Below are 23,794 nucleotides of genomic sequence, written 5' to 3'. Positions count from 1 at the left end.
ACTTTTAAAAGTTGGTTGGATAAAGCATTAAAAAGACAAAAGTATCTGCATCTCTTTGGCAAACACAGAAGAAAACTAACAAGCTTGGGTAATTTTAAAACTAGTTAAAAAGCACTTCAAGAGTGCTTTTTTTCTATACCGTGTGAAACACTTAATGAATACTAAATAGTAACACTCTTACTGATCCATTTGCTCCATCTTTGAAGCCAGTACAGTAGCTCTCCAAAACATGTGTCAAAACAGTCAGGAAAATGTGAAACACCTTTTCCATGGCTCAAGTGAAAGATGTAATGCAATTATGATTTTAGAGTTCAGTGAGTTTCAGTCACACTATCCAACTAAAAGCCTTCTTTAATTCTGGTCACATTTCAGAATTTTAAAATGGAAAATTGGGTAATGTTTTCTCCCGATTCCCTTAATATCCAAGACAGGTAGGTAGTTGTGGGACACTGGAAGTGGAGGGTTCTGGTGTGTCGGTCGTGAGACTAGGCAATGCAGTAAACGGGAATTAGAAAACAAGGACAGACGAGGTCTGGAAAAGCCCACAGCCATTCCTAAAACAGTTTCACTGCATCTGTATGTATCGATAAAACCTATTCTCCATTCACTTTTTAATGACTTTATGCTGTTGGTGAATTATTAAAATGGTTTCCTCACTTTTTTATGTATTTTCTCTCCTATTTTGTTCCCACCTGTCTTATCTGGAAAACCCATCAGGCTAACTGTCAGGTAGGTTCTTCTTGATGTTTAATGTGATTATTAGGAGGATCCATAGTGGGAAATGAAGTACACAGACTGTTGGTGACCCGTGATGAATGATAAAGCTAAACAGAAAAGACTCATACTAAATTGTGGAGAAACTTTTTGCAGATGCATAAAACTATAGAAGCTGAAGACTCTGGGCACATTAAGCCAGTGTGAACATCCGTCATAAGAACATAGCCTAAGGAAATCTAGCAGCTCTAAATGATAAAGTAGGTTGTTACCTGGACTGTCCAGTTTTGCTGTGGCTCAAAATACAGACTGTTCCTGGAGGGCTTAATTGTTGTAGGGTGGTATTGTTTCCCGCATGGTCACAAGCGATGGTGCTGTAAATATATCAGCTCTTACGGATTTGGCCAGGTTTGAGAAAAATTCACAATGATGTATTTTAAATCCCTATTTTAACCACACATTCAGACATACGTCATGCCTTGAAGAAAGAGTGACTAGAAGGGGGAGCAGTGGCATATATTTTGCTAATGCTAAACTCACCCTTGGAGTTAACACTGACATGGTTTAACTCTAGTCAAAGAAGCGTTGCTTGAAATTGCAGTAGGAGACAGAGCTGTCCATTTCTCCCTTTGGTGTCGGGGAAAAGGAGTATTCCTTCACCCACGGGAGGCAGCAGAACAGGCTGTTTTTAGATCCTCAAGTGCAAGACAGATAGTTTAGAACCCCAAACCACAGCTAAGCCCAAGAGAAGGGAGACCTACATTTAAATTAATGTGTTTGGTGTGTGTTTGTGTGTGTGTGTGTGTTGTTTTTAACTTGGGCTCATTTTTATCTTCCAAAAGGAGAAATTATGTGCTTCAGTTGCCATGCAACACAAACCGCTCTAACAGCTTTCTAATTTTAATTTCAGAAGTCTACAGAGCAAATGAAGAAGGTCCCCACTATTATTCTTTCAGTCTCTTATAAAGGAGTCAAATTCATTGATGCAACAAATAAGGTGAGTAGTGCACCACTCTTTGCCTTAGACACCAGATACAGCCCTGGGAATGTGATCTAAAATCCTTGTGTCTCGTCACGCCCAGCATCTCTCATTTTATTCACTTCCTGTCCCCACCTGTCTGCTCTCTGCACACCCATAGATATACCCATGCACGTGTGTACACACACACACACGCACTCATACATGTATACAGAAGGACAAATTTCATCTGGGGAACTTGATCTAGGATTCCTATACATATTTTGCTTTCTCTGTGGTGCCTTCTCGCATAGACTGTGGCCACTTAGTATATGGCATTTCCCTCTGGCTCTAGAGAACATTACAAGGGGGGGATGTCATGTATAGAATGACAGTGCATTATAAGGTGGGGAGGTGTCCTGTATAGAATGACAATGCATTACAGGGGAGGGGTGTCATGTATAGCATGATAATGCATTACAAGGAGGGGGTGTCATGTATAGAATGACAATGCATTAAAGGGGAGGGGTGTCATGTATAGAATGACAATGCACTACGGGGGTGTCATGTATAGAATGACAATGCAACAAAGCCATCACCCCTTCACCAGAGGAACCGTCACTAGCTAAAGGACTAGGACGTTCGTCCTCCCATTTGTCTAGAGACATACATGTCCTTTCTTTGGATATATGTAATGAACACCTGACACAAGGAACACATTCTCTGACTTTTACATTTTATAATTGCATTTCTTCTCAGCGCTTGAGATGGGACAGAGGGTTTCAGCTGTATTGTTTTCTGAGAAGAAATAATCACAAAGAAGGTCAGGCCACACTGTGACTCTGTTGTGACTTTGTACTCACAGTGGAAACAGTTCATGGGCTCTAAGATCAAGTGTGAACAGCTGGGTTGCATTTCACTTAAGTGTTCTAGAGCTCCTTTCTTGGCGAAGATGACAGAATGCCGGTGCTAGACTAGAGCTCCTGGGTGTGACCACTGTCACTCCCCACAAACAGTCAAACTTGATGGGCTCCTCCTCACAGAACCCCCAGATGTCCTTGTGTTTAATTCCTGTACCCTCCCAGATGATAAGCTCTAGAAAGAGGGGAAATGAGGTGATCCCCATTGGTGAATACCATTTCTTTTCTGGACCCCCTACCGAGTCCCCTCACCTACACCCACTCCACTTTGGAGAAAGGGAACAGAAGTTGTGAAACAGGTGAACTAAACAGTAGTAATTTAGGGCCAGGGCAACTGGATTTAGCCACCAGGGGAAAGTCCCATGGGCAGTGACTCTTGGGCAACTATCATAAACCTGAGCATCTGATTCAACCAGTTCGGATTTTCCTGATTTGTTTTCTGTAACAAAGAAGATTGCTATATCAGCAGTCAGACAAGCCCAGGCTCCCAGGATCTACTTAGGAGAGCAACCTTCCAGTTTTAGAAACAGTTCTGAAACCAGAGCAGAAAGCTTATAACCCAGCATGATTAAGTAGGCTGTGGATCTCCAAAGCACAGAGTCAGTTACCTTACGTGGAATGATAGTTTCAAGTCTGCAATATATTGCTGATAGTTACTATTGTTGGATTACAGCTGTGGAGATTCTAATCAGAAAAATCCAGACCTATTTGCTCTTTTATTAGTTGGAAGCAACTTCAGTTACCGGTGCACAAACTTTCTGTATCCTTAAATTATAGTCAGTTGGTTTTTAAAGTTTTGGAACTTTATGAAAGTCTCATTGGCGATACCTCATTGCTATCACTGTTTCTAAATTTCAAGAAAGGCTTTGGCATTTGGGTTTTTTCCCCTAACCTAGAGCAACTGTCTCTACTCCATTTGCATTTGAAAACCATGAATAGTAGTTTATTTCTAGTATAAGAGTCTGAAACTCTTAGATTAACAACCTAAGCAGTAGTGGATTCTGACAATTTCTAAACAAGTGGTATTTGCCCTGAGAAGTTTCCAGAGTCTTAAGGCTATCATTCTGTGAAGCTGGTGGTGTGACTGGATGCATCCGTGTCAGTAGCATCCTCTCTATTCCAGTCTCCATGACCACAGGCAAGAGAGCTCTGTCGGTTCTGTTGTGTTTTGCTCACGGACACATCAGTGTTATAGAACTTGATCCCCCCAAACCTACAGGAGAGACTTCTGCCTCAGTTGCCAGTAACTAGATGAGTTAGCCATAAATCTCTGCCCACTGATGACTGTTGTCTGGAAGTATAAGCACTGAAAAATATGCAGAAGAAAATTCTGTGTGAATTAGAACACTAAAGAAGGCCAGCATATCTTCCAAGTTCTTGTAGTGTGGTCCTCAGCATATTTTCAGAATCTAGAGCAAAGGCAAAGTGCCTATGTTGGTGGCAGGCAGAGCCAACCTCTCCATGACAACATGTGCCTGGCTTTTTCAGGAATTGGGGGATATTGGCTTTAACAGTGACACTTATACAGTATCCCCATCCCAGTATCCTGCAATGTGACTGATCTACCCCGACCCAGCAGTGGATGGGGAGAGAATGGATGACTCAGGGCCACAGTCTGATAGTTGGTGTGTGAGAAGCCAAAGGAAAGAGATTGTATTAGAAGTGTAGAAGAAAGAAATAGTGTCAGGCTACATTGGTGGGATTTGACTGCAGAAAGCTGAGAAACACTACCGTCAGCCAGGGCTGAAGGACTGGTTCCAGAAAGCATAGAAGAGCCACTGTTGAAGGACCATTCTCAAGTTGTGATGTGAAGGGCGCTGTGCTCAGACACCTAGACTCCAGCAGTGTCCTCAGCGCATCTTCGTATGCCACCTTGTTCTGTAGCAAAGGCCAACTTCTGATTAATGCTCATAACAGGACAGGAACAGAGTGATAAACTCCAGAGCCCTGATTGCAGTTTAAGCCAGAGATTTCTCCCATGGGAGGTGTTGTCTCACTGGGCCACTTTGACTTGAAGGACTTGTGGAGACATATTAGAAGACCTCATGACATGAGGTACTAGTGGCCAACTAAGCCTGTAATAAGGCACAGCCTAAAGTCACAACCTAATTTTCATATCTGATGCTTCCATTGTGCTTTATTCCTAGACAGTCTCCTCCTGACCACTGCATGTCTCTTACTCTGCCCTAGAGAGGTAGAGGGGGTTGTTCATCCTGCACGGCACAGGGGGAGGAATGGAAGACCTCAGAGTCTCTGTTAAGTGACCGCCCCACAGTCATACAGCCAGCTGGTCGTGGAAAAGGATTGACTCTCTAACGCATCTTCTGTTCCTCCACAGCCACCATCCACCAGTTAATTTTGAGTGTGTGCTCCTCTTCCATTCTTATTACCACCCATTAGACTGTGATAGATGAGCCCTCCAGCAAAGCACTTCTTTCCTTTTACTCCAATGAATAAGTGATTTTGGCTGCTTCATGGGGAAGAGTCAGGTGCCTAGGTAGAAACTCGCAAGTGTATTTATTGCCTAGAAACTTAGGAAACAATTTAAACCACTAATCCTGATTTAAGAAGGAAGAAGTAGAAAACAGTCTTGAATTAAAAATAGAACTTAGAGGGGCACCTGGGTGGCTCAGTTGGTTGAGCGTCTGAATTAGGCTTGGGTCATGATCTTGTGGTCCGTGAGTTCGAGCCCTGCATCAGGCTCTGTACTGACAGCTCAGAGCCTGGACCCTGCTTTGGATTCTGTGTCTCCTTCTCTCTGCATGTCCCCTGCTCACTTGTGCTCATTCTCTCTCTCTTTCTCTCTCTCTCAAAAATAAAAATAAACATTAAAAAATTTTTTTCTAAATAGAACTTGGAATAGATCTGGTCCTTAAATGTTGTAGATGAAGCACATCAACTTTTTGTAGATCCATAGCCCAGAGATAATTCTAGCATGGCATTTGGCCCAGAGGTCTCTGACTGGTTACAGACCTGTGTTGAGACCAGCAGGGTTTTGCAAGAGGTGACACAGTCCCCATATCCAATGCTTGGCTAAGAATGGGGTTGCATTTTGCCTTCCTGCTCTGACCCCCTCCTCAATCTTCCCATCAAGCTAAATTAGGAACAGTGCAGTGCTGGAGTTTGTTTTTTGTTTGTTTGCTTTTTGAATGCCAACTTCAAACAGGGCTTATGCTATTTTTTAAGCACAAAATAATTCAGAACATTTGCCTAAACAAGTGCTCTTTTTTTTTTTTTAATAGCACATACTTCTCCCTCTAAAAAGCTCAGAGTCAGATTAAGAGCCCATTAAGCATGTGTGCTGTTCTCATCTGCATCAGCTTCTCTACAGGTCCCCTCCAGGCAGCCCTCAGCCGGGGCTGCTCCCTTTATGTCTTACCCCTTCTCTGCAGGGGCACTGCATTCTCTGAAAAGGCCAGGCCTACGGAAGAGACTCAGGAGAAAGGCCTGCCTGTCATAGCCATGAGTGGGGGGAGGGAGAGGAAGCTGACTTCTTGGCTGTATCACTTCAGCATCACACGCCCTTCTTAGAACCTCTCTGTTAATTGGCTAGACCAGACAATTCTACTCTACACCCACCAGCCAGGCACCTGTTTAGCTGTTTCTCAACATGATGAAAGGCAACAGACCAGAAAAACAATCTCTCCCTGTTGCAAAGGACTGGGCTGCCAAACTTTCTATCCCAAGGAAGGGGCAGGATAAGTCCCTCCTCACTCCTTCTTTTGAGTCTTTTCAAAGTGCTAGTCTCCTTAGAATGTGCTGAGGTATGAAGGCTGAGCAACATAAAAGGAATCCATCTTAAACTGAGGTACATCACCTGTACCTTATGTTGTCGTCTGCTTTTAATTTATGGTGGAGCCACCAACTGATATGTAACAGGAGGTAGAAAAAAATCTGTCCCTCCTAGACATCTTCTCCAAGGAGGAAACCAGCCATCCAGTCTCCATGCTGTCTCCAGCTGTGGTGTCCTTGGTCTTAGATGCGTCTTACACATGGGGAACTGGCCTCATCATTCTGCAAAGGTAGACCATGCAGAGTGGTGGCAGTGTTTCAATAGTGAGACCTCGAGCTCACCACATTCTGGCCTTGCAGAAAGATCAGGAAGTTCTGTTCAACAATCCCTCCCTACACAAGCCATCAATGTGAATTCAATTAACAGCATATTTTTAAAGTGCCAGTTAAGACGATTAAACATCGGTTATTCTTAATGAAATATAGAATACATTTATTAGCCACCTTCCCTCTAGATCATAGCAACAGAGTTTCAGTAGTGGGAGAGGAGGCTGATTTGGGAACATGAAGCAACACAGAAGAGGGCAGTCTCAATGGGCAGCTAAAAGACAGCCCTGGGCTCCTGGGAAATACAGAAGTGGGGGGTTCCAGAAAATTGGGGGAATGGCAAGAAAGGGAAAATGTCTTAGTCCATTTGGGCTGCTATAACAAATTAACATGGCCTGAGTTGCTTAAGTAATATGCATTTATTTCTCACAGTACTGGAGGCAGATTCAGTGTCTGATGAGAATCCATTCCCTGGCTCATAGAGGGCATCCTCCTGCTGTGTCCTCACATGGGAGAGAGAGCTAGCTAGGTCTCTCTTCTTTTGTAAGGGCACTAATTCCATCATGGGGCCCCATCCTCAGGACCTAACCACCTCCCAGAGCCTCCCCACCCCTCCAGATACTATCACATCAAGGCTTAAGATTTCAAGGTTCCTAAGAATTCAAGATATGAATTTGGGAAGGACACAGACATGCAGTCTGTAATAAAGAGAGATCTCCAAAGATATACTTTACCTACTTTATAGTTTTGCCCAGGGTCATGATGCTGTCACACACCACTGAAGACAGTTGAGAAGTGATTCAGGAAATTCAGTACATTGAACATCAGAGGGCAGGGCTCCTGGGTGGCTCAGTCAGTTGAGCATCCGACTCTTGATTTCAGCTCAGGTTATGATCCCAGGTCATGGAATCAAGCCCCACATCAGGCTCCGAGTTCATCATGGAGATTCTCTCCCTCCCTATTCCTCTGCACCTCCTCCCCACTCATGCTTGCTGGCTTGCTTTCTCTCTCTCTCTCTTTCTCTCTCTGTCTCAAATAAAAATAACTTTTTTCAAAATGACAAGGAGTTTTTCAGTGTAATACTTTCCCAAGAAGTTGATCTTCCAATCTACCGAATACTAGTAAAGGATCTCAAGAACACAAAATGCCAATTTAGTTAAAAATCAGAGCGAATGTTCTATTTCTGATGATAGTGGATCTTGGATAGGTGAGACCAAATCCACACTCCCCAAGGTCATGGCAGCCCCCAATTAAAATGATGGTGGAGACTCTCAGCATTTGCAAACATCCCTGTGAAGACTATGTAGATTCTTTTTATTTTTTTTTTTAATTTTTTATTATTTTTAGAGCATGAGTGGGAGAGAGAGTAAGAGAGAAAGAGAGAGAGTGAGTCTTAAGCAGGCTCCATGCTCAACATGGGGCTCAGTTTCACAACTCCCAACATCATGTCCTGGGCCAAAATCGAGAGTCATATGCTTAACCAACTGAACCACCCAGTTGCCCTGACACCATGTAGATTCTTAAATTCATTTTAAGACTCACTAGCTCCTCATTTAGTTTTCTACTTGAAAACCTATCTGAATGCCAGAAGAAGATCATGGCCTTCTATTTTGAAACTGTATCTTGCAATAGAATGTTATTTGTTTATGGGATTCCAATTTCAAATTGAGTTATTTTTGACAGAGTGCTGCGTGTAGTGTCAACATACAGGGCCACAGTGAAGAATGTCTTAATTTAATTTTCTTTTATGTGTTAATTCTGTAATTGCTTCTCAGCCATACAGCTCAGTAGAGTGGGGGCCATGAAGCACTTGCTGGGGGTGCTGGCAGGGAAGGACATTTTGTAAGCATTTTTAGGCATTGATGGGTATACATGGAACATTTTATTGCCAACAGGTTATTTAAGACTGTGCAATTAAAAAGTAATTAGCGTAACTAAAGTATTGAGGGTTTTAGATCTATGACAACTGGAAAAAACGTAAATGGGATATTATAAGATAAAAAATGATTGCGCAATTATGGGAATTTTTTTTTTTTTGCTTTGAAATACATCTGTGTATCAAAAGAAATTTCTAGCAGGGTTTGCAGCCAAGATGATGCTCCTTGGTTATTTTGTGCTTTAGGATAATAATACTTAAACCTTTCTTCACTTACCTCCCACCAGTTATTCTTAGAGGCACGTTGGAATGAGGGGGCTGGCAGGGAGATGCCATGAAGAAATGCTAGAGAGAAAAAAATGACATTATGTTAAACCAGTGAGGGAGAGGTGGCAATGAGGGGCCCTGCAGTGTGTGAAAGAGCCTGAACTCTACAGTCAGACAACCTTACATTTTAGTCCTAACTCTACCACCTGTCCTGCATAAGGCACTTACACTGAGTATCAGCTTCCCCACCTGTAAGATAATAATGATAGCCACAGCGCCCACTCATAATTCTGCACAGTGGGTATAGTTAGTAAGGTATTGTCATCCACAGGGCCCTGCATCAAGCAGGGAATCCAAGACCTGAATAATGCAGAGTGGTTGTTTCCCTCATAGTACCTCTACACCTTAGCCTCCACAGAGTCTTCAGGAGGGAGCACCTTGAACTGTTGGTGGGAATGTACATTGCTGCAGCCACTGTGGAAAACAGTGTGGAGTTCCTCAAAAAAATTAAAAATAGAAATACCATATGATTCAGTAATTCCACTACTATTTACCCAAAGAAAATGAGAATGCTAATTCAAAAAGATATATGCACCCCTATGTTTATTGCAGTATTAACAATAACCAAGATATAGAAGCAACCTAAGTGTCCATTAATAGAGGATTGAATAAGGAAGATTGTGCACAAAGACACACACACACACACACACACACACACACACACACACACACACAATGGAATATTACACAGCCATAAAAAGGATGAGATCTTGCCATTTGCAACAACATGGATGGACCTACAGGGTATTATGCTAAGTGAAATAAGACCAAAAAAGACAAATGGATAGGATTTCACTCATGTGGAATCTACAAAATAAAACAATTGAATAAACAAAAGGCAGAATCATACCTATAAATACAGAAAACAGAGTTGTCGGAGGGAAGGGGCTGAGGGGATGGGCAACATGGGTGAAGGGGAGTGGGAGGTACAGTCTTCCACTTATGGCATGAGTAATCATGGGGATAAGAGGCACAGCATGCGTAATACAGTCAATTGTGATATAAGGGCTAATGTTTAGACTTAATGACAAATAGGACTATAAGTGGCATAATACCGTAAGTATGTCATTACAAGACTGATTCTGAGTAAGCAATTCAGAATTGTTTATCAGTGTCACATTGTATGGTGACAGATGGTAGCTATACTTGTGAACATAGCATAATGTACAGAGAAGTTGAATCACTACGTTGTACATCTGAAACTAATGTAACAGTGTCAACTAAACTCACATTTAAAAAATTAATGTTTATTTATTTTGAGAGAGAGTGACAGCATGAGTGGGGAGGAGGGGCAGAGAGAGAGAGAGAGAGAGAGAGAATATATCCCAAGTAGGGTCTCAATCTCACAACCTTGAGATCATGACCTGAGCCAGAATCAAGAATCAGATGCTTAACCAACTAAGCTACCCAGACACCCCCCCCCAAAATTTTTTTTTAAAGATAGCACCTTGACATTTCCACCTGCCCATTTCCTTCTATACCTGCCTTTGCTCTGGGGCAGTAGGAGCAGGGCACAAGACAGTGAGCAGCAAGATGGGGAAGAGTTTCTCCCAGCATGCAGAATGTGGCAGGTGATCCTTTCCAGACAGAATTAGCAGAAGGCAGCACTGCCTATCTATAGGTGTATATGGGGAATCAAAACACTAAAATGCTTCATAACTACTATTTTTTTAAGGAGTGTCTGCCACCCAGACTGCTTCTGCTCACAGCACCTGGTGAGAACCACTGCTCCAGGATATGACTATATTAGGTTGTTTTTAATTAAATGAAAACATTCCTTCCAGATCTGGTATTCATTTGCCCACAGATAGCGTGTTGGGTCACCTTGAATGTTGCTGGTCTAGAACATTCTAGAAAGGGGGAAGGCAACTGATTCCCAAGTCATTTGCCTTGGTTCTAAAATTTACTGGTTTGCAAAGGAAAATAATGGTCACTTATGTCATTTCTTCCAGAACATAATTGCCGAGCATGAAATTCGTAATATCTCCTGTGCTGCCCAGGACCCAGAAGACCTCTCAACATTTGCTTATATCACAAAAGATTTGAAGTCCAATCACCACTACTGTCATGTGTTTACTGCCTTCGATGTGGTGAGTAACTACCATCTTTGAACAGATTAAATATTTCCCCCAATACACCTGCATTTTATTGAAAGCTCAACTTACAGTTAAGATACTTGGTTTGTTTATCAAGTTTTCAGATATGCCTAATGTAAGGTATTTTGCAGACTAAGTTTTTCTGAGCTTTTTCTATATTTTCACTCACCCATTAAATTTAGAATTCTATTTCTCCTTGGTATCTGAACTGCTATTGCTCAACTACTAACTTGATTTTTCATATTTGACAAATCCCTTTCTTTCTTTGGTTCCAAAACATAGTAATGTCTGTTGGTTTCTCTGGTGGCCATTTTTAAATAGTAGGGCATAGTAGTCCAGATTTGTTAGGAAGAAAAATAAATTTCAGTGCCTCATACATTATTTGTGGTTTTCTATATTGAAAAGTAATCAAACAGTTTTTATACCTACAAATTATAATTGAGAACACCAAGGTTTGGTTCATTTGCTTATTCAGAATTAGTCTGGTAATGACATACTTATATTATACCACTTATAGTCCTATTTGTCATTAGACTAAACATTAGACCTTATATTACAAACTTGAAAAATGAAAGCAGTGGTAGAAAACAAGTGTTCCACTAAGATAAATAGATACCCTCAGTATGGTACCAATTCTTGAGGATATCTCTAAGAATCTCTAATACAGTACACTGGCCATTCTGCATTTGAAGCAGCGAGAACAGATATGGTGGCAACCATGAAATAATTTGTAATCAGAAGAATCCTAAAATGTCACTTTAACTTGACAGTTTTGCCCTGTTCAATGTATTTGAAATATACATATTTAAATAATTACACAGAAACTGCAATATAATAAATATATTCTTGGGAGGCCAGCCCATAGTTCTGTGTCATGGGTGAAACTTCTTGGAACAATCTTTTTCATCTCTGGCTAACACTGAAGGACCAACGACCACCATAATCCATTCTAAGGTACATCAGGCTCATGCTCAGAGCATTTGCTCAGAGCAAGTGGCACATGTCTTTCAGTTTTTGAAGACCGAAAATAGGAAAGAATGTTCATGTGCTATTAAAAACTTCCCTCTATTTTGGAAGGTATGTGGAAGTGGGATGTGATCATAGTAAGGACTGGAAAGCAAAGCCCTGGAAAGCTGCTTTTGAATATCTCTGGTTGTGTTTGTTTACATGAGATCAATGGTGTTGATTAAAGTCATTTCAGCATTAGATTTCTGGTGCCTTAAACATAATTTCCATTCTTGTGAAATGCAGTTGTTTCTGTAAAGAGCAAAATTCCATTCTATCCACACATATTTTGGTTTGCATGAAATACCTTTCACTATGGGAGTTGGATTAGTGTCATAGAAAGAACAGGCAGATCAGGGTTCATACCCCACCCAGCTCTGCTTCCTGCACCCTGGTCTTAGACAAGTTGTAGGACTTTTCTGAGCCTCAATTTCCTTTGTCTATAAACCCAGGTACAGGGATTTGTACCTCACAGGTTTTCATCAGGATTGAAATGAAGGAACATATGGAGAGTGCCTCCTAAATAACAGGTGTTCAATGTTCCTTCCCTACCTCTTCCCTCTCCTTGCCTGTTTACATCACAATTGACAGCCTGGCCCTCTTTCTGCTAAAAGACATAAAATAGATTTGCCAAAAGTGTATTTATGATCCTAGAGTTTTCCCACTGCTCTTATAAAAGAACTGAAAAAATAGAAGTGATAAATAAATAAAATAGAAACAAGAGAAAGAAAATATTGACTCTGCAGGCCTTATAATGGTATATTGCCTTCATGCAATGTTTTCACTAAGTGTCAACATTAATACTGTGATGCTCTTCGGGATGAATTCCAGCCTCTCATTGAGTACTGCAGCACTTCTTTCTAAATTAGTTCTTAAAGTAACATATAATTGGCCTTTATGATCATACCCCAAATATTGTCCTATATTCAAACTAAAAATGATACCTATAGGTCATCTGCCCCCTTGAGTTTTTAGCAATGTATGTGTGATGCCAGAATACCGAGGTGAAATGTAGGGGGAAGATAGGCAACTGTTTAGTTTCAGTTTCATGATGGCCCTGATACATTTGGAAAGCACGCAAAGAATTGCTTGATCTTTTAGCTTTTCACCCAGATGTTTGATTTACTGTAGATATTCACAGGCTTAGGATTCTGGCTGGTATCAGCTCCAAAGGATTTTCATCATCTACCACAAATCCACCATTTTAATCCTCTCTAGGTGAACACAGTTTGTCTAACTTCAAAAATAGTAACAAAGGCCACCAGACTTGACCAGGGCCTTTGAGCAATTTTGAGACACAACAAGCTTTGCTTGCACTAAAAAAAAAAAAAAAAAAAAAAAAGAGCCTCTTTGAGCATGGATTTTGTATCTTTATATAGGGCAGTTCAATATTCAGTCTAGTCTTGGAGCCTTAAAATTTTTTGGTATGAGTCATTCCCCTGGGCTGCTCAAATTGCACACACACAAAAAAGCTGTAAGTATACATTTTATCTTTTAGCTGATATATATGAATACATACACATTTTTATTGCAAAGTTATTGCTGCTTTGACCTTGCAAAGCTTTTACAGGTCAAAACAATGTTTTTATGAGTATCTGCCATCAAGAAAATTCAGTGATGTCTAGAACAACTTCAATTTATGGGGAATTAGATTTGAAATTCAGAGTGTTTTCCCATAGAAATCTGGGAAGGAAAGCCCAAGTCCCCCTACAAATCTACCATGTGAGTTTAACATAGTTCACTTACTAAGGGACGTTGTCAAGCCTTTAATACGCTCAGATGCCAGGAGGGGGTGGACTGCGCCACGTCTCCCCAGCTCACCTGACCATGGAACTGTTTTCGGAGAGCACTTTGCATGGGTGGTGTTCTACAGAACTTTAGGAAATGTTATACTTTAGGATCTCTAAGCCTGTTTCCATTACTTAGAATCTATGATAAGTTATTCAGCTTGTGATTGTTTCAGTTTTAGATGACAGATCGATGCAAATAAGAAGACTAGAGCAAAAGCAGAATTAGTGGGCAGGTCCCCATGAAAAAAAGCCAGGATGTACCTATTAGCAAGCATCAACCTCCTTGCATTCTAGACTCTCACTGTCGTGGCAGCAGATTTCTATTCCCATCTCTTAACTTGGAAGGCCCAGAACACATCTCATCTGCCATAGAACAGAAGGCTTCCCAAAGCCCACTGTCCAGGCAGTGAGAACTTAGAGGAGGAGGCAGCAATACGGCTGGGCAGAAAAGAAGGATGTGTCATGAGACCAGCTACAGGGGTTGAAAACATGGATCCCACTTTCCCTCCCTCCTGCCTTATCTCAAGTGGCTGAAGGGGAATACCATGCAGGAAGGATTGCAAGGGGGGAATGAGTGTTTCAGTGGCCACCAGATCCCAAAGCTGCAGTGATCATCCTTAGGAGGATGCTATAGGTAAGAAACAGATATAACCAAGGCCACTTGGAAACTGTCATCTTCTATATACTGTTCACTCATTCTAGATTTCTAAGTAATGAGAGGGGTAAATCAGAAAGATTTCAATGCATTCTCTATGGAACTATCAGATTTATTGTAAAAATCTAGAAAGGACCTCATTTAATACTTTTAAAATATGAAAGGGTTTTTTTTTAATAGAATTAAAAGCCATGACTTGTTAGACACTTGCTAATTCTCATTTCTCTATAAAGAATATATTTGCAGTCTTTGGTATTTTTAACCATGCTCATTTTGCTCTTACGTGCAACTCCCAAATTCTGTAATCTTGAGCATGCAGCACGTGGTATGGCACAGACTGGCTCAGGAATGTGCAGGCAACGTTGGAGTCATGATGCTGGTGGGTGGTGGATGTGGGAGACAAAGCTCCCTCTTTCCTGTGCTTTCTTGGCTGAATGTGGGCCATGAGAGGAACTAAACTGGAGAAGCAGAGATGATGAAATGCAGGCAGACAAGTTTGGCGGACTGTGTGACAGCATCTGATAGTACTGTGCCACCAGTATGTCCCAGCAAACAAAGCATAGACAGAAAAGGACAGTCCAGTCAAGCACACTGTCCTGACCAATGAGACCTATGCCAGCTTCTGACTTCAGCTCTGCAACGAGTTTCTTTCTTGGTTTTCTCATCTGTTTAATGAAATTAAAAGTCCTGAGCCCCCTTTTTTCCAGTTTTATTGAGATATAATTGGCATAGAACCTTATATTCGTTTTAAGTATTCAACATAATGATTTATGTGTATGTTGTGAAATGATCACCACAGTAGCTTTAGTTAATATCCATCCACCTCAAAGTTAAACAGTTTTTCCCCTTGTGATGAGAACTTTAAGATCTACTGTCTTAGCAACTTTCAAATATACAGCATAATATTGTTAACTGTAGTCACTGTGCTAGACTTGACATTCCCAAGAACTTGTGACCGGAAGTTTGTACCTTTTGACCTCCTTCATCCATACTGCCTGTTTGTAAACCGTGAGAATATACAGGGTAGCTCAAAGTTCCTGGCGAGAAATATTTAGGACTTGTGTTGCAGAGGTTATCCAACAAAGTGGGAACTTGGTGCAGAAAACTGTTGGTGGTAGTGGTGATGATGTTAGTTGACCTCTGACAACTAAGTTAATATTGTGTGTGGAGCCAAGCTGTAGCTGTCATTCTGTTTCTCATTTTCTCCACCTGAAAATGGCCCTCAACCTCTTTGACTATGAGACTATGAAATATGAAAGTACATGGCAATAGAAGGCAACCTTTAAGGACATAGAGTCCTTTAGATGGAACTCTACCACTTTCCCTGCCTTATTTCCCACTTATGATAGCAACCTAAAATGAAAGTCTGGTTCTGAAGCCACTGAGACTCCTCGGCAAGTCAGTGTCAGGAGGGATCCTGCTCCCAAGAGCAGTGAGTGGCTCTAATTGAATATAAAAAGGCAGCGTTCCCAGCCCAGTGGTCCCTATGCACCACCACCTGTTCCCTCACCAAAAAAAAAAAAAAAAAAAAGGAATAAATTAACACTGTCAACGTGCATTATATCTGTCTCTTTTCTCCATTGGCATAAATCATTGAGAATTAACCAAGTCACAAAGTCAAAGGTGGGTGGATATTCAAAGAATAATAATCACTTTTTTCTCTTCATCCCTATTTTTTGTGGGGGAAGAAGGGATGGATGTTATTAGTGCCTAAAATCAACCCCATTTTTTGGTAAAGTTAGATCTAAGAAAGGCACTCTGAATTTTTTTTCGCAGATTGTCTGGCAGCATTCATACCTGTGTCCATATAGCCTCCCTGCAAAGAACTAAAACTCAGGTGTCCTGTTTAGAAGTGTAGCTTTTAGAATCAGGTCAGCACTTCTTAGACTTATAGTCTGGCCAAGAATTAATCCTGTTTCCTCATCTGTAAAACAGAGCTAACAATAGTACCCACCACTTACGACTATTATAAGAATTAAATGAGATAATATGTGTCCACAGGGTGTTCAGCTATTCTCAGCTGCTGAGGACAGGAGAGGGGTAGTAGCAGTTGTATTCTTGTTGTGAGAACCCGTATGAAAAACCAGTTTTTCATTTACAGCATGTGTTTGCTACAGCAGCATTCCACACTTGAGGAATAAAGTCAAAGTCCATTTAAATACATTTATTGAGTGCCTACTATGAGTCAGGCACAGGTCCCTGCTCTCTAGAAGCTCATAGTTCAGTAGGAGAAGTAGGGATATAACAAATAGCTGCCATGAAATCATACCCTTGCTACCCTGGAGTTGTGCCAACACCTAGCAGGGCTGGGGCTCTCAGAGGAGGCGTGCTCGGGCTGGAAGCTGAATGCTTACTTTGTGTGAACATGTGATAAGTTTGGAGGCATGACAACTCATTAATTCACTTGGGAGTGGAGAACTCAGAGTATTATACACACCTGCAATAAGCAAGAAGTCATTTATATTTACTGTTTTTATTAAGCTAAGGAAATGGACTTGTCCATTTGAGAAAGATTTTCAATGAGAAGGGTTAAAATAAAAAGGGTTTTGGATTTGGGAAGTGCCCCTTTTCAAAGACATCACAGTTTAGTAAAGGTTTACTATAGCTTCCACTAGGAGCATTTACTTTTGAAAAGTGGGGAGAGGTTGAAATCGGGCAGATCTCTCTTTTGCATACCCTTTCTCCAAGTCCCTGTGGATGCCTGCTATCCAGCCAACTCAGGCTATGGTTTCATGTGGACAGGTGAACACGGGGCACAGGTGCATGATCTCCACGGAGAACGTTGAATGTTACAAGAAAGCAAGTCATGGCTTAAGGAAGGAGGGCCCAACCTCCTGGCTAATTAGGTCTTTGCTAAGCCAGTATGCCCTCATGTACTCAGGATGAGGCATGAAGTTAAACCTTAGCGAGTAATGCTGGAATAATGCCCTGCCACCTTTAAAAATCTGATTCTTGAAGAACATTTGGTAGCAGGCTAAAACTATTCATGATTTAATGTTGCATGAGAAAGAAGCTTATGAAACCACATATCAAGTGTGATTTTAATTTTTTTAATTCACATATGTAAATATTCATATATCAAAGTATTTGTATATATATGAATGCAAAAAGAAAACCAACCAAAACGCAGTATTGGCTATATCCCAGCAGAATTTTGCAGGTGATTTTCTGTTTTCTTCTTTATATATTTTTAAAATTGTATACATGTACCCCTGTTATAATTAGGGGGAAATATTAATTTCATGATTCTTTTGGTGAGCTGAAATTACCCCTAAAGAGGTTATCTATATATTGGTCAGTCTGCATGTCAGCCCTGAACCAGATAGACATCTTAGCCAAATGCCTAATGTTTATTTCTAAATACTAAAGACTGTGATTGGGCAGTATTTACTTTTACAGATACAATCTATCGAGATTAAGTTCTGGCTTGTACTTGAGAGAACTAACTATAGGTGGAGTTAAAGAGATGTCAATGAATTCTGTGAATATGCCCAGAATATTCTCAAGAGTTATTTTTGCTTCAAGATGTGGGTGAAGCAACTTGTAGATGAAGCTTACCCTAGGTCTTAAAAAACAAGAAGTACAAGCAAAATACAGCCAAAAGAGAATTGTGGCTTCCTTCTGGAGACCCTGCTGAGGACCCAGATTGAAAATCACTCTCCTCTGTTTTCAGGGCCCCGATGGCATTGCATGTATTTGTTTGGCCTTTGTTCATCCAGGTCTACCTGCGGGAGAGAAAAGAGAAGGCAAGAATTGGCTCTGGCCATCCATAGTCACCCTTATCTAACCCTTAAGGTGCATGTCCTTTGATCTTAGGGACCTACCAGGCAGCTAATGTACCCTAAGCCCTACAGACACAAAGACAAATGAGAGAAAATACTAGTAAATACCATGAAGTAGAGCTGTGTAAAGATGCTGCAGGGCTGTCTGAGAATGTGCACCTTGCTTAGCCAGAGGGTCAGGAAAGGGGATTAAGAGAAGGCTCCTGGAAGATACAGTGCCCCAGGTGAGCATTAACTTACCAGCCAAAGATGAGAGACGGGGAAAGGGTGTTTTGCTAAAAGAGTCATTTTATAATAGACAAAATACTTGAGCATTTGGAATAGTTTTAGGGGTGATTGTTGCAATGAGGACATCCTTTGGGAGGAAGGCCAGCCCCTTGGTTATAGCCTCTCTAAGCATTGGCTGGTGGATTGTCGAGGCCTGCAGTCTGGTCTTTGCGTAATATGCTACAGTTTAACATGGAGTCAACTATATGTACATCTCTAAACTGAATCCACAGTAAGAGACATCAGCTTCTAATTAGAATTCTGGATCTCTCAGGGTGGAAAGGGACCTAAAGGTCACCTGGACCAGACCCCATTCTCAGTGTCGTCCCCAGTGGCAGTGATTGGTGCCACAGGTAGGTAGCCCATGGTAGCTTTAGCCCATGCAGGTGATGTAGGCATGGTCTTTAGTCACCAGTGCTGGTGTGGCAAACCTCTGAAGCTCCTCATAATGCTTGTGACTCCTCCGCCCTGTCTAGGGCTTCAATGCCCAGAGATAGCCCTTTCTTTGAATGTCTCTGTTGGCATCCTCTTCAGGCGTGGGTAACCTTTGCTGACCTCAGGAAGTAGCTCTGCTGACCCCCAGAGTCCGAAGAATAGCCAGGTATGGGCCCATAGTTTCCTAAGGCTGTGGAACTAACATTTGTTTATTCCTTCAATTCCAGTTACTGAAATGTGGTGTTTTTGTGTTTTTTTTAATGCTAGCAGAAAGTGCCAGAAGATAGATCAGAATGGTCTACTTGCAAACAGTAGCTTACCAGCCTGGACCAACAGGGCCCTCTCTCCCTGTGGTGTCCCATCCCTTCTCAGCTCGCTCACTTATTGAGGTGTCACTTTCACCAGGTGATGAGAAGGCCACATATGATGTAGCTTGTCAGCCATTTTGGTAGTAACGGGTTAAACAAAGTGAGCTCGCAAATGTATGCATGAACAAATGGACATCATTTATACCATGCCTTCTTCCATCAAGGATTTAAGCAACCTACATAAATGGGTATGATAGATCTAAAAATAGAGGTACACACAGATCTGAATTAGGGAAAATACAGACTAAAAGGAAGATCAACACCAAGGGAATAGATTTAACATCAGTATGCAGACCACAGAATTGTATGTAGTTATTAGAGCCAAGCCACAAATTTGGCTCTGAGCTTCCTGGAGGTCAAAGCAAATAGGGAAATACATGTCTCCTGTATTGGGGAGTATAGCCCATCCTCTCAGAAAACAAAACTTCAGTGAGACTGAAGTCTGAAAGAACTTTTTGTCCTGAGTCTCTCCATGACACAATATTGTCTGATAGTATCTCACTAACATTCATACAGTGAATCTCCAAAACACGAGTTTCCCTCAGTGAAAGCAGAACACCAGCAGACTCACGAAAAGCAACAAGGCAGGGAGCTGAGTGGCACAAAATACTGGCTCATCTGAGGTCAGATTTGGGTTTGAATCTTGGCCCTGCCCCTTACTAGCAGTGTGAACTTGGCCAGGTTAATCAGTCACACTAATCCTGAACCTCTCACACATAAAATTGGGGGCGATAATTCTCCCTCTCTAAGGTAGCTCTGAGAGGTAATCTACATCAGATACTTAGCAGGTCCCTGGGACATAGTAAGCAATGTCATGTGCTAGTTGCTGCTAGGTCTGCTTTATCATCTCTGTGAGATGAAATAGAATGTGGTTCAGGTTCACAGGTGGTCTGACTCGGTACAGCAGTAAAACCTAGCACAGCTGCAAGAATGTACTGAGTGTGTGTCTATAAGTTAATGTCCACATACAACATTTTTCAGCTGAGCTTGACAGAAATTAGACAGTAGAAGGTTCAACTCTTTGTCCTTAGAAGAGTAGAAAGAAGTATTGGAGTTCCAGGTTAAAGAAAGAGCTAGGTAGTCTAAAATTCAACTGAGCAGATGTTAGAATTGACATCCAGTGTGAAAACTGAAGAGCCTAAATTAGATTCTTGGCCTAATGGATGGTCAGCCCTATTGGTACATGGAGGTGAGCCACAGTAACATCTGCAGTAGGGCCTGGGTTTTGCTTGGAATAGTTTCCGGCCCTCTCTGCCAGAGAATGCAAAGGCACTCAGAACCCCAAGGTGATGGGTAAAGAATAAGTAAGATTTTTTTGAGCTAGACTATTTTAAGTATTAAAATTGACAGGCTTTTATTTTTATGACTATAAAATTATTCATCTTCAGTTGAATAAAGTTCAAAACATAAAGAAACATAAAAACTCATTCATCTCAATACTTTGTGTTAACCATTAGTAACATCTTTATATATATCCCTGTTTGCTATGCACATAGATACCATCTATGTTTGTATATATCCATATATTTTTACTTAGAGTCTTTTAACCAGTTTTTTTTTAATGACTGAATTTTCATTTTAATTGGCTGCCTAGTGTTCCACTGTGTGGATCTATGCAGTATACCTAATCCGTCCTCTATTTATGAAAATGTTAAATATTATAGTATTCTTGCAAATATGCTACTGAACCCTTCAGCTTAAAAAAATGTTCAAACCCCCACTTTATCTAAAAATGCTTGTTTTTTTGTTTTTTTTTTTCCTTCTAAAAATGAAAGAATGCTTTTGTTTCCAATCCCATCCCAGGCCACCTCCACAGCTGCTCCTCCAGGCCTGGCAGTGGCCTGGCTCTTAGGGATGGAGATAAAGCTTATTGCTAGGACAGAATCAAAAGGCACCCCTGAAACAGGGCATCCCAGACAGAACCCCAAACTAGATAGACGCAGGAGGACATGGTGGATTCCCAGGGCAAGCAAGGTCAGGAACCAGGCTCTTCCTGAATTTGTTTGGAGCTTTTCCAACAAGGAAGGAAGGATGAACTCTTCATAGGAGGGAGGGGATGCAGGCTGAGGCTGCGCTTACTGGGATAGTCATTTTAGATCCCACCTGCTGATGTTCTGTACATGTGGCAAGAGCATATTTACTGTCCAGTGTGCTTAAACGTTTCTAAGTTTTGGGCTCCTGGGTGGCTCAGTCCTTAAGCATCAGACTTCGTCTCAGGTCATGATCTCATAGTTTGTGAGTTCAAGTCCCAGATCAGGTGAGTTCCAGCCCCACTTTAGGTGAGCCCCGCTTCTCTCTCTCTTTCACTCTCTCTCTCTCTCTCTCTCTCTCTCTCCCTCCCTCCCTCCCTCTCTCTGCCCCTTGCTCACTTGCTCTTTCTCTCAAAAAAATTTCTAAGTTTTATGATCTGGTTCTTCCTTTATAAGCTATCTGATGTATTCACTTCTTCCTTTGTTATAATGATTATTATATTATGGAAATGATAAGTACTAATTTTTCAAATAAAACACAAAATTATAAAGCAGAAAAAAAAATCCTAGTGATGCATCAGTCAATATAAATTAATTACCTGAGTGGCCAGAATTTTTCCTAGGGGACAGATTGTCCGTACCTATGCTGAAATTTTTCTAACACCAAACTGATGAATGTGCTAGGCACAGCCTCAGTGACTAGGATGCAGGAGGACAATGGGGACATCTCTTTGTCTCTCCATGAGCCTCCCCTCATCCACGTCATTCAGTGAGCACTTCCTGGACACTTGCTACAGACCAGGCATGGGCTAGGCATCAGGAGCTCAGCCCCTGACACATGGAAGTAGCTCAGTAAGTATCCAAGGTGATGGTCAACTATACTCCTGACTGCCTAGAGCTCACAGTAAATGCAAGCTTGCCTATACATCTCCAGTTTGTGTCCCTTGATTACGGTTAAGATCTGTCCTTAAAATACAATGGCTCTGCAAATTCCTCTAATGTAGTAATTCTTAATTCACAGATCAAAGACCCCAGGAGAAACAGGAAGGGGTTTAGAGATTGTGATGTTTCCCTAGGGGTGGTTGTCCCCATTGACTTGGGATTCCCTGCCTTCATCCTAAAGAGCCTGTGCTGGAGAGGGAGTGTTGCTTGGCATCCCTCATCATGAAAGGGACACTTCCACTGGTTGAGAATCCCTGTGATGATGGATTGTGTTAAGTCACAAAGGACATCCTTTGCCGGGAAGCTGCCTGGTTCTGGCCTGAGACCCAGGCAAATTGTGTACCTTTAGGTACCCTCATCCCAGCCAAGATGCATCAACCACCCGGGAGCTTCTGTATTTAATGTTTTTATGCTTTTTCTTTTTAACAGTTTGCAGAAGTCATTTACCTTAAGTCTAGTTCTAAGGTATAGTGGTCAAGAGCATAGCCTGTCAACACCTGGATTCAAATCCCAGTTCTGCCTGGTGCTAGCTTCATGGCCAAGTTATTTAACTGTTTTGAGCTTAATTCTCTCACATGTAATTAGGAATAATAATAACCCCAAAGTTATTAATAATGCCCACAGAGTTGTTGTCAGGATTCAATGAGATAGTCCATGTGAAGCATGTCATATGTGCATGGCACACAGAAATCATGAGTGTTGGCTGAATTGTCATTGGATAAGTGTAATCATGAGTGATTCTCTAAACAATCCAGCAAGGTAGGTACTGCATGTTAAGAAAAATGAGGCTCAGAGCATGCTCTCCCCAGTAATCATTGGCTCAAGGCCAATTGCCATAATATGATTCTGGAAAGAGACTCCTGCTGGAAAAGCCAAGGCAGGTATTTTCCAATAAGCTAGAAGGAGCAGAAAGAGCCAAGGTCAGAGACCAGCCAAGTTACAGCATTTGAAAGGTGTAAGGTAGTGAATGTAAAACTGAAGGAGTTTGAATTTATGCTCAAGGGAGTTAGTGGCTAGAGATGAGGACATCGTTGTGCCAACTTAAAAGGACATTCCAGCGCTCTGTGGTTTGGGCTAGCATGTGTGAAGGGACACCTTAGTGCCTACATCTAGCTTCTCCACAGCCAGGGCTGAGGGTAGGTGGCTCCAGGAGTAACTCCCCATGACTACGTACTGTTCATCCCAGCTCAAGGCTGGAAGTTCCTCTTCCTGCTACCTGAATGAGGATCGAACCAGCCTTCTGTAGCATTGTGTGGTGTTCCAGTTATCTATTGCTGCTTAACAAACCACTCCGAAACTTAGTGACATAGGAGGACATCCATTTCATTATGTTTATGATTCTGTGAGTTAGGGATTTGGGCAGAATACTGTAGTTCTGCTCTTCTCTTCTGCTTAGCAGTATCTGGGGCCTCCACTGAGGTGACTCGGATGGGACAGCTCTATTGGGGCATCTGTCTGGGGTCTTGGGCCCTGTCTCTGTGGCATCTCCTAGGGATTGAATGTCCAGTATGACTCCTTCACTGTGTATCTGGAAGCTAGGCTGGGATGACTGCAACTGCTGTTTCTTTCCAGGCAGCCTCTGCCTTTGACCAGCTTGGACATTCACATAGCATGCTGACCTGGGGGTGGT

General features: G+C 41.7%; 1 protein-coding gene across 16 annotated transcripts in view; it reads left to right on the top strand.

Moving 5' to 3' along the window:
- ANKS1B (ankyrin repeat and sterile alpha motif domain containing 1B) overlaps positions 1-23,794 on the top strand; it is a 1,063,758-nt gene that overhangs the window by 1,024,163 nt on the left and 15,801 nt on the right. For 15 of the 16 annotated variants that reach the window (XM_027071024.2, XM_027071022.2, XM_053226641.1 and 12 more), the window contains 3 exons: positions 718-729; positions 1,625-1,711; positions 10,807-10,944. In XM_027071024.2, the coding sequence (XP_026926825.1) occupies positions 718-729; positions 1,625-1,711; positions 10,807-10,944 (237 nt within the window). The remainder of the gene's footprint in view (positions 1-717; positions 730-1,624; positions 1,712-10,806; positions 10,945-23,794) is intronic. The other variant, XM_027071018.2, reaches the window with a different exon arrangement.

Source organism: Acinonyx jubatus, chromosome B4 (genome assembly GCF_027475565.1).
Source record: "Acinonyx jubatus isolate Ajub_Pintada_27869175 chromosome B4, VMU_Ajub_asm_v1.0, whole genome shotgun sequence".
NCBI lineage: Eukaryota > Metazoa > Chordata > Mammalia > Carnivora > Felidae > Acinonyx > Acinonyx jubatus.
This window is presented reverse-complemented; position numbering and strand designations above follow the sequence as displayed.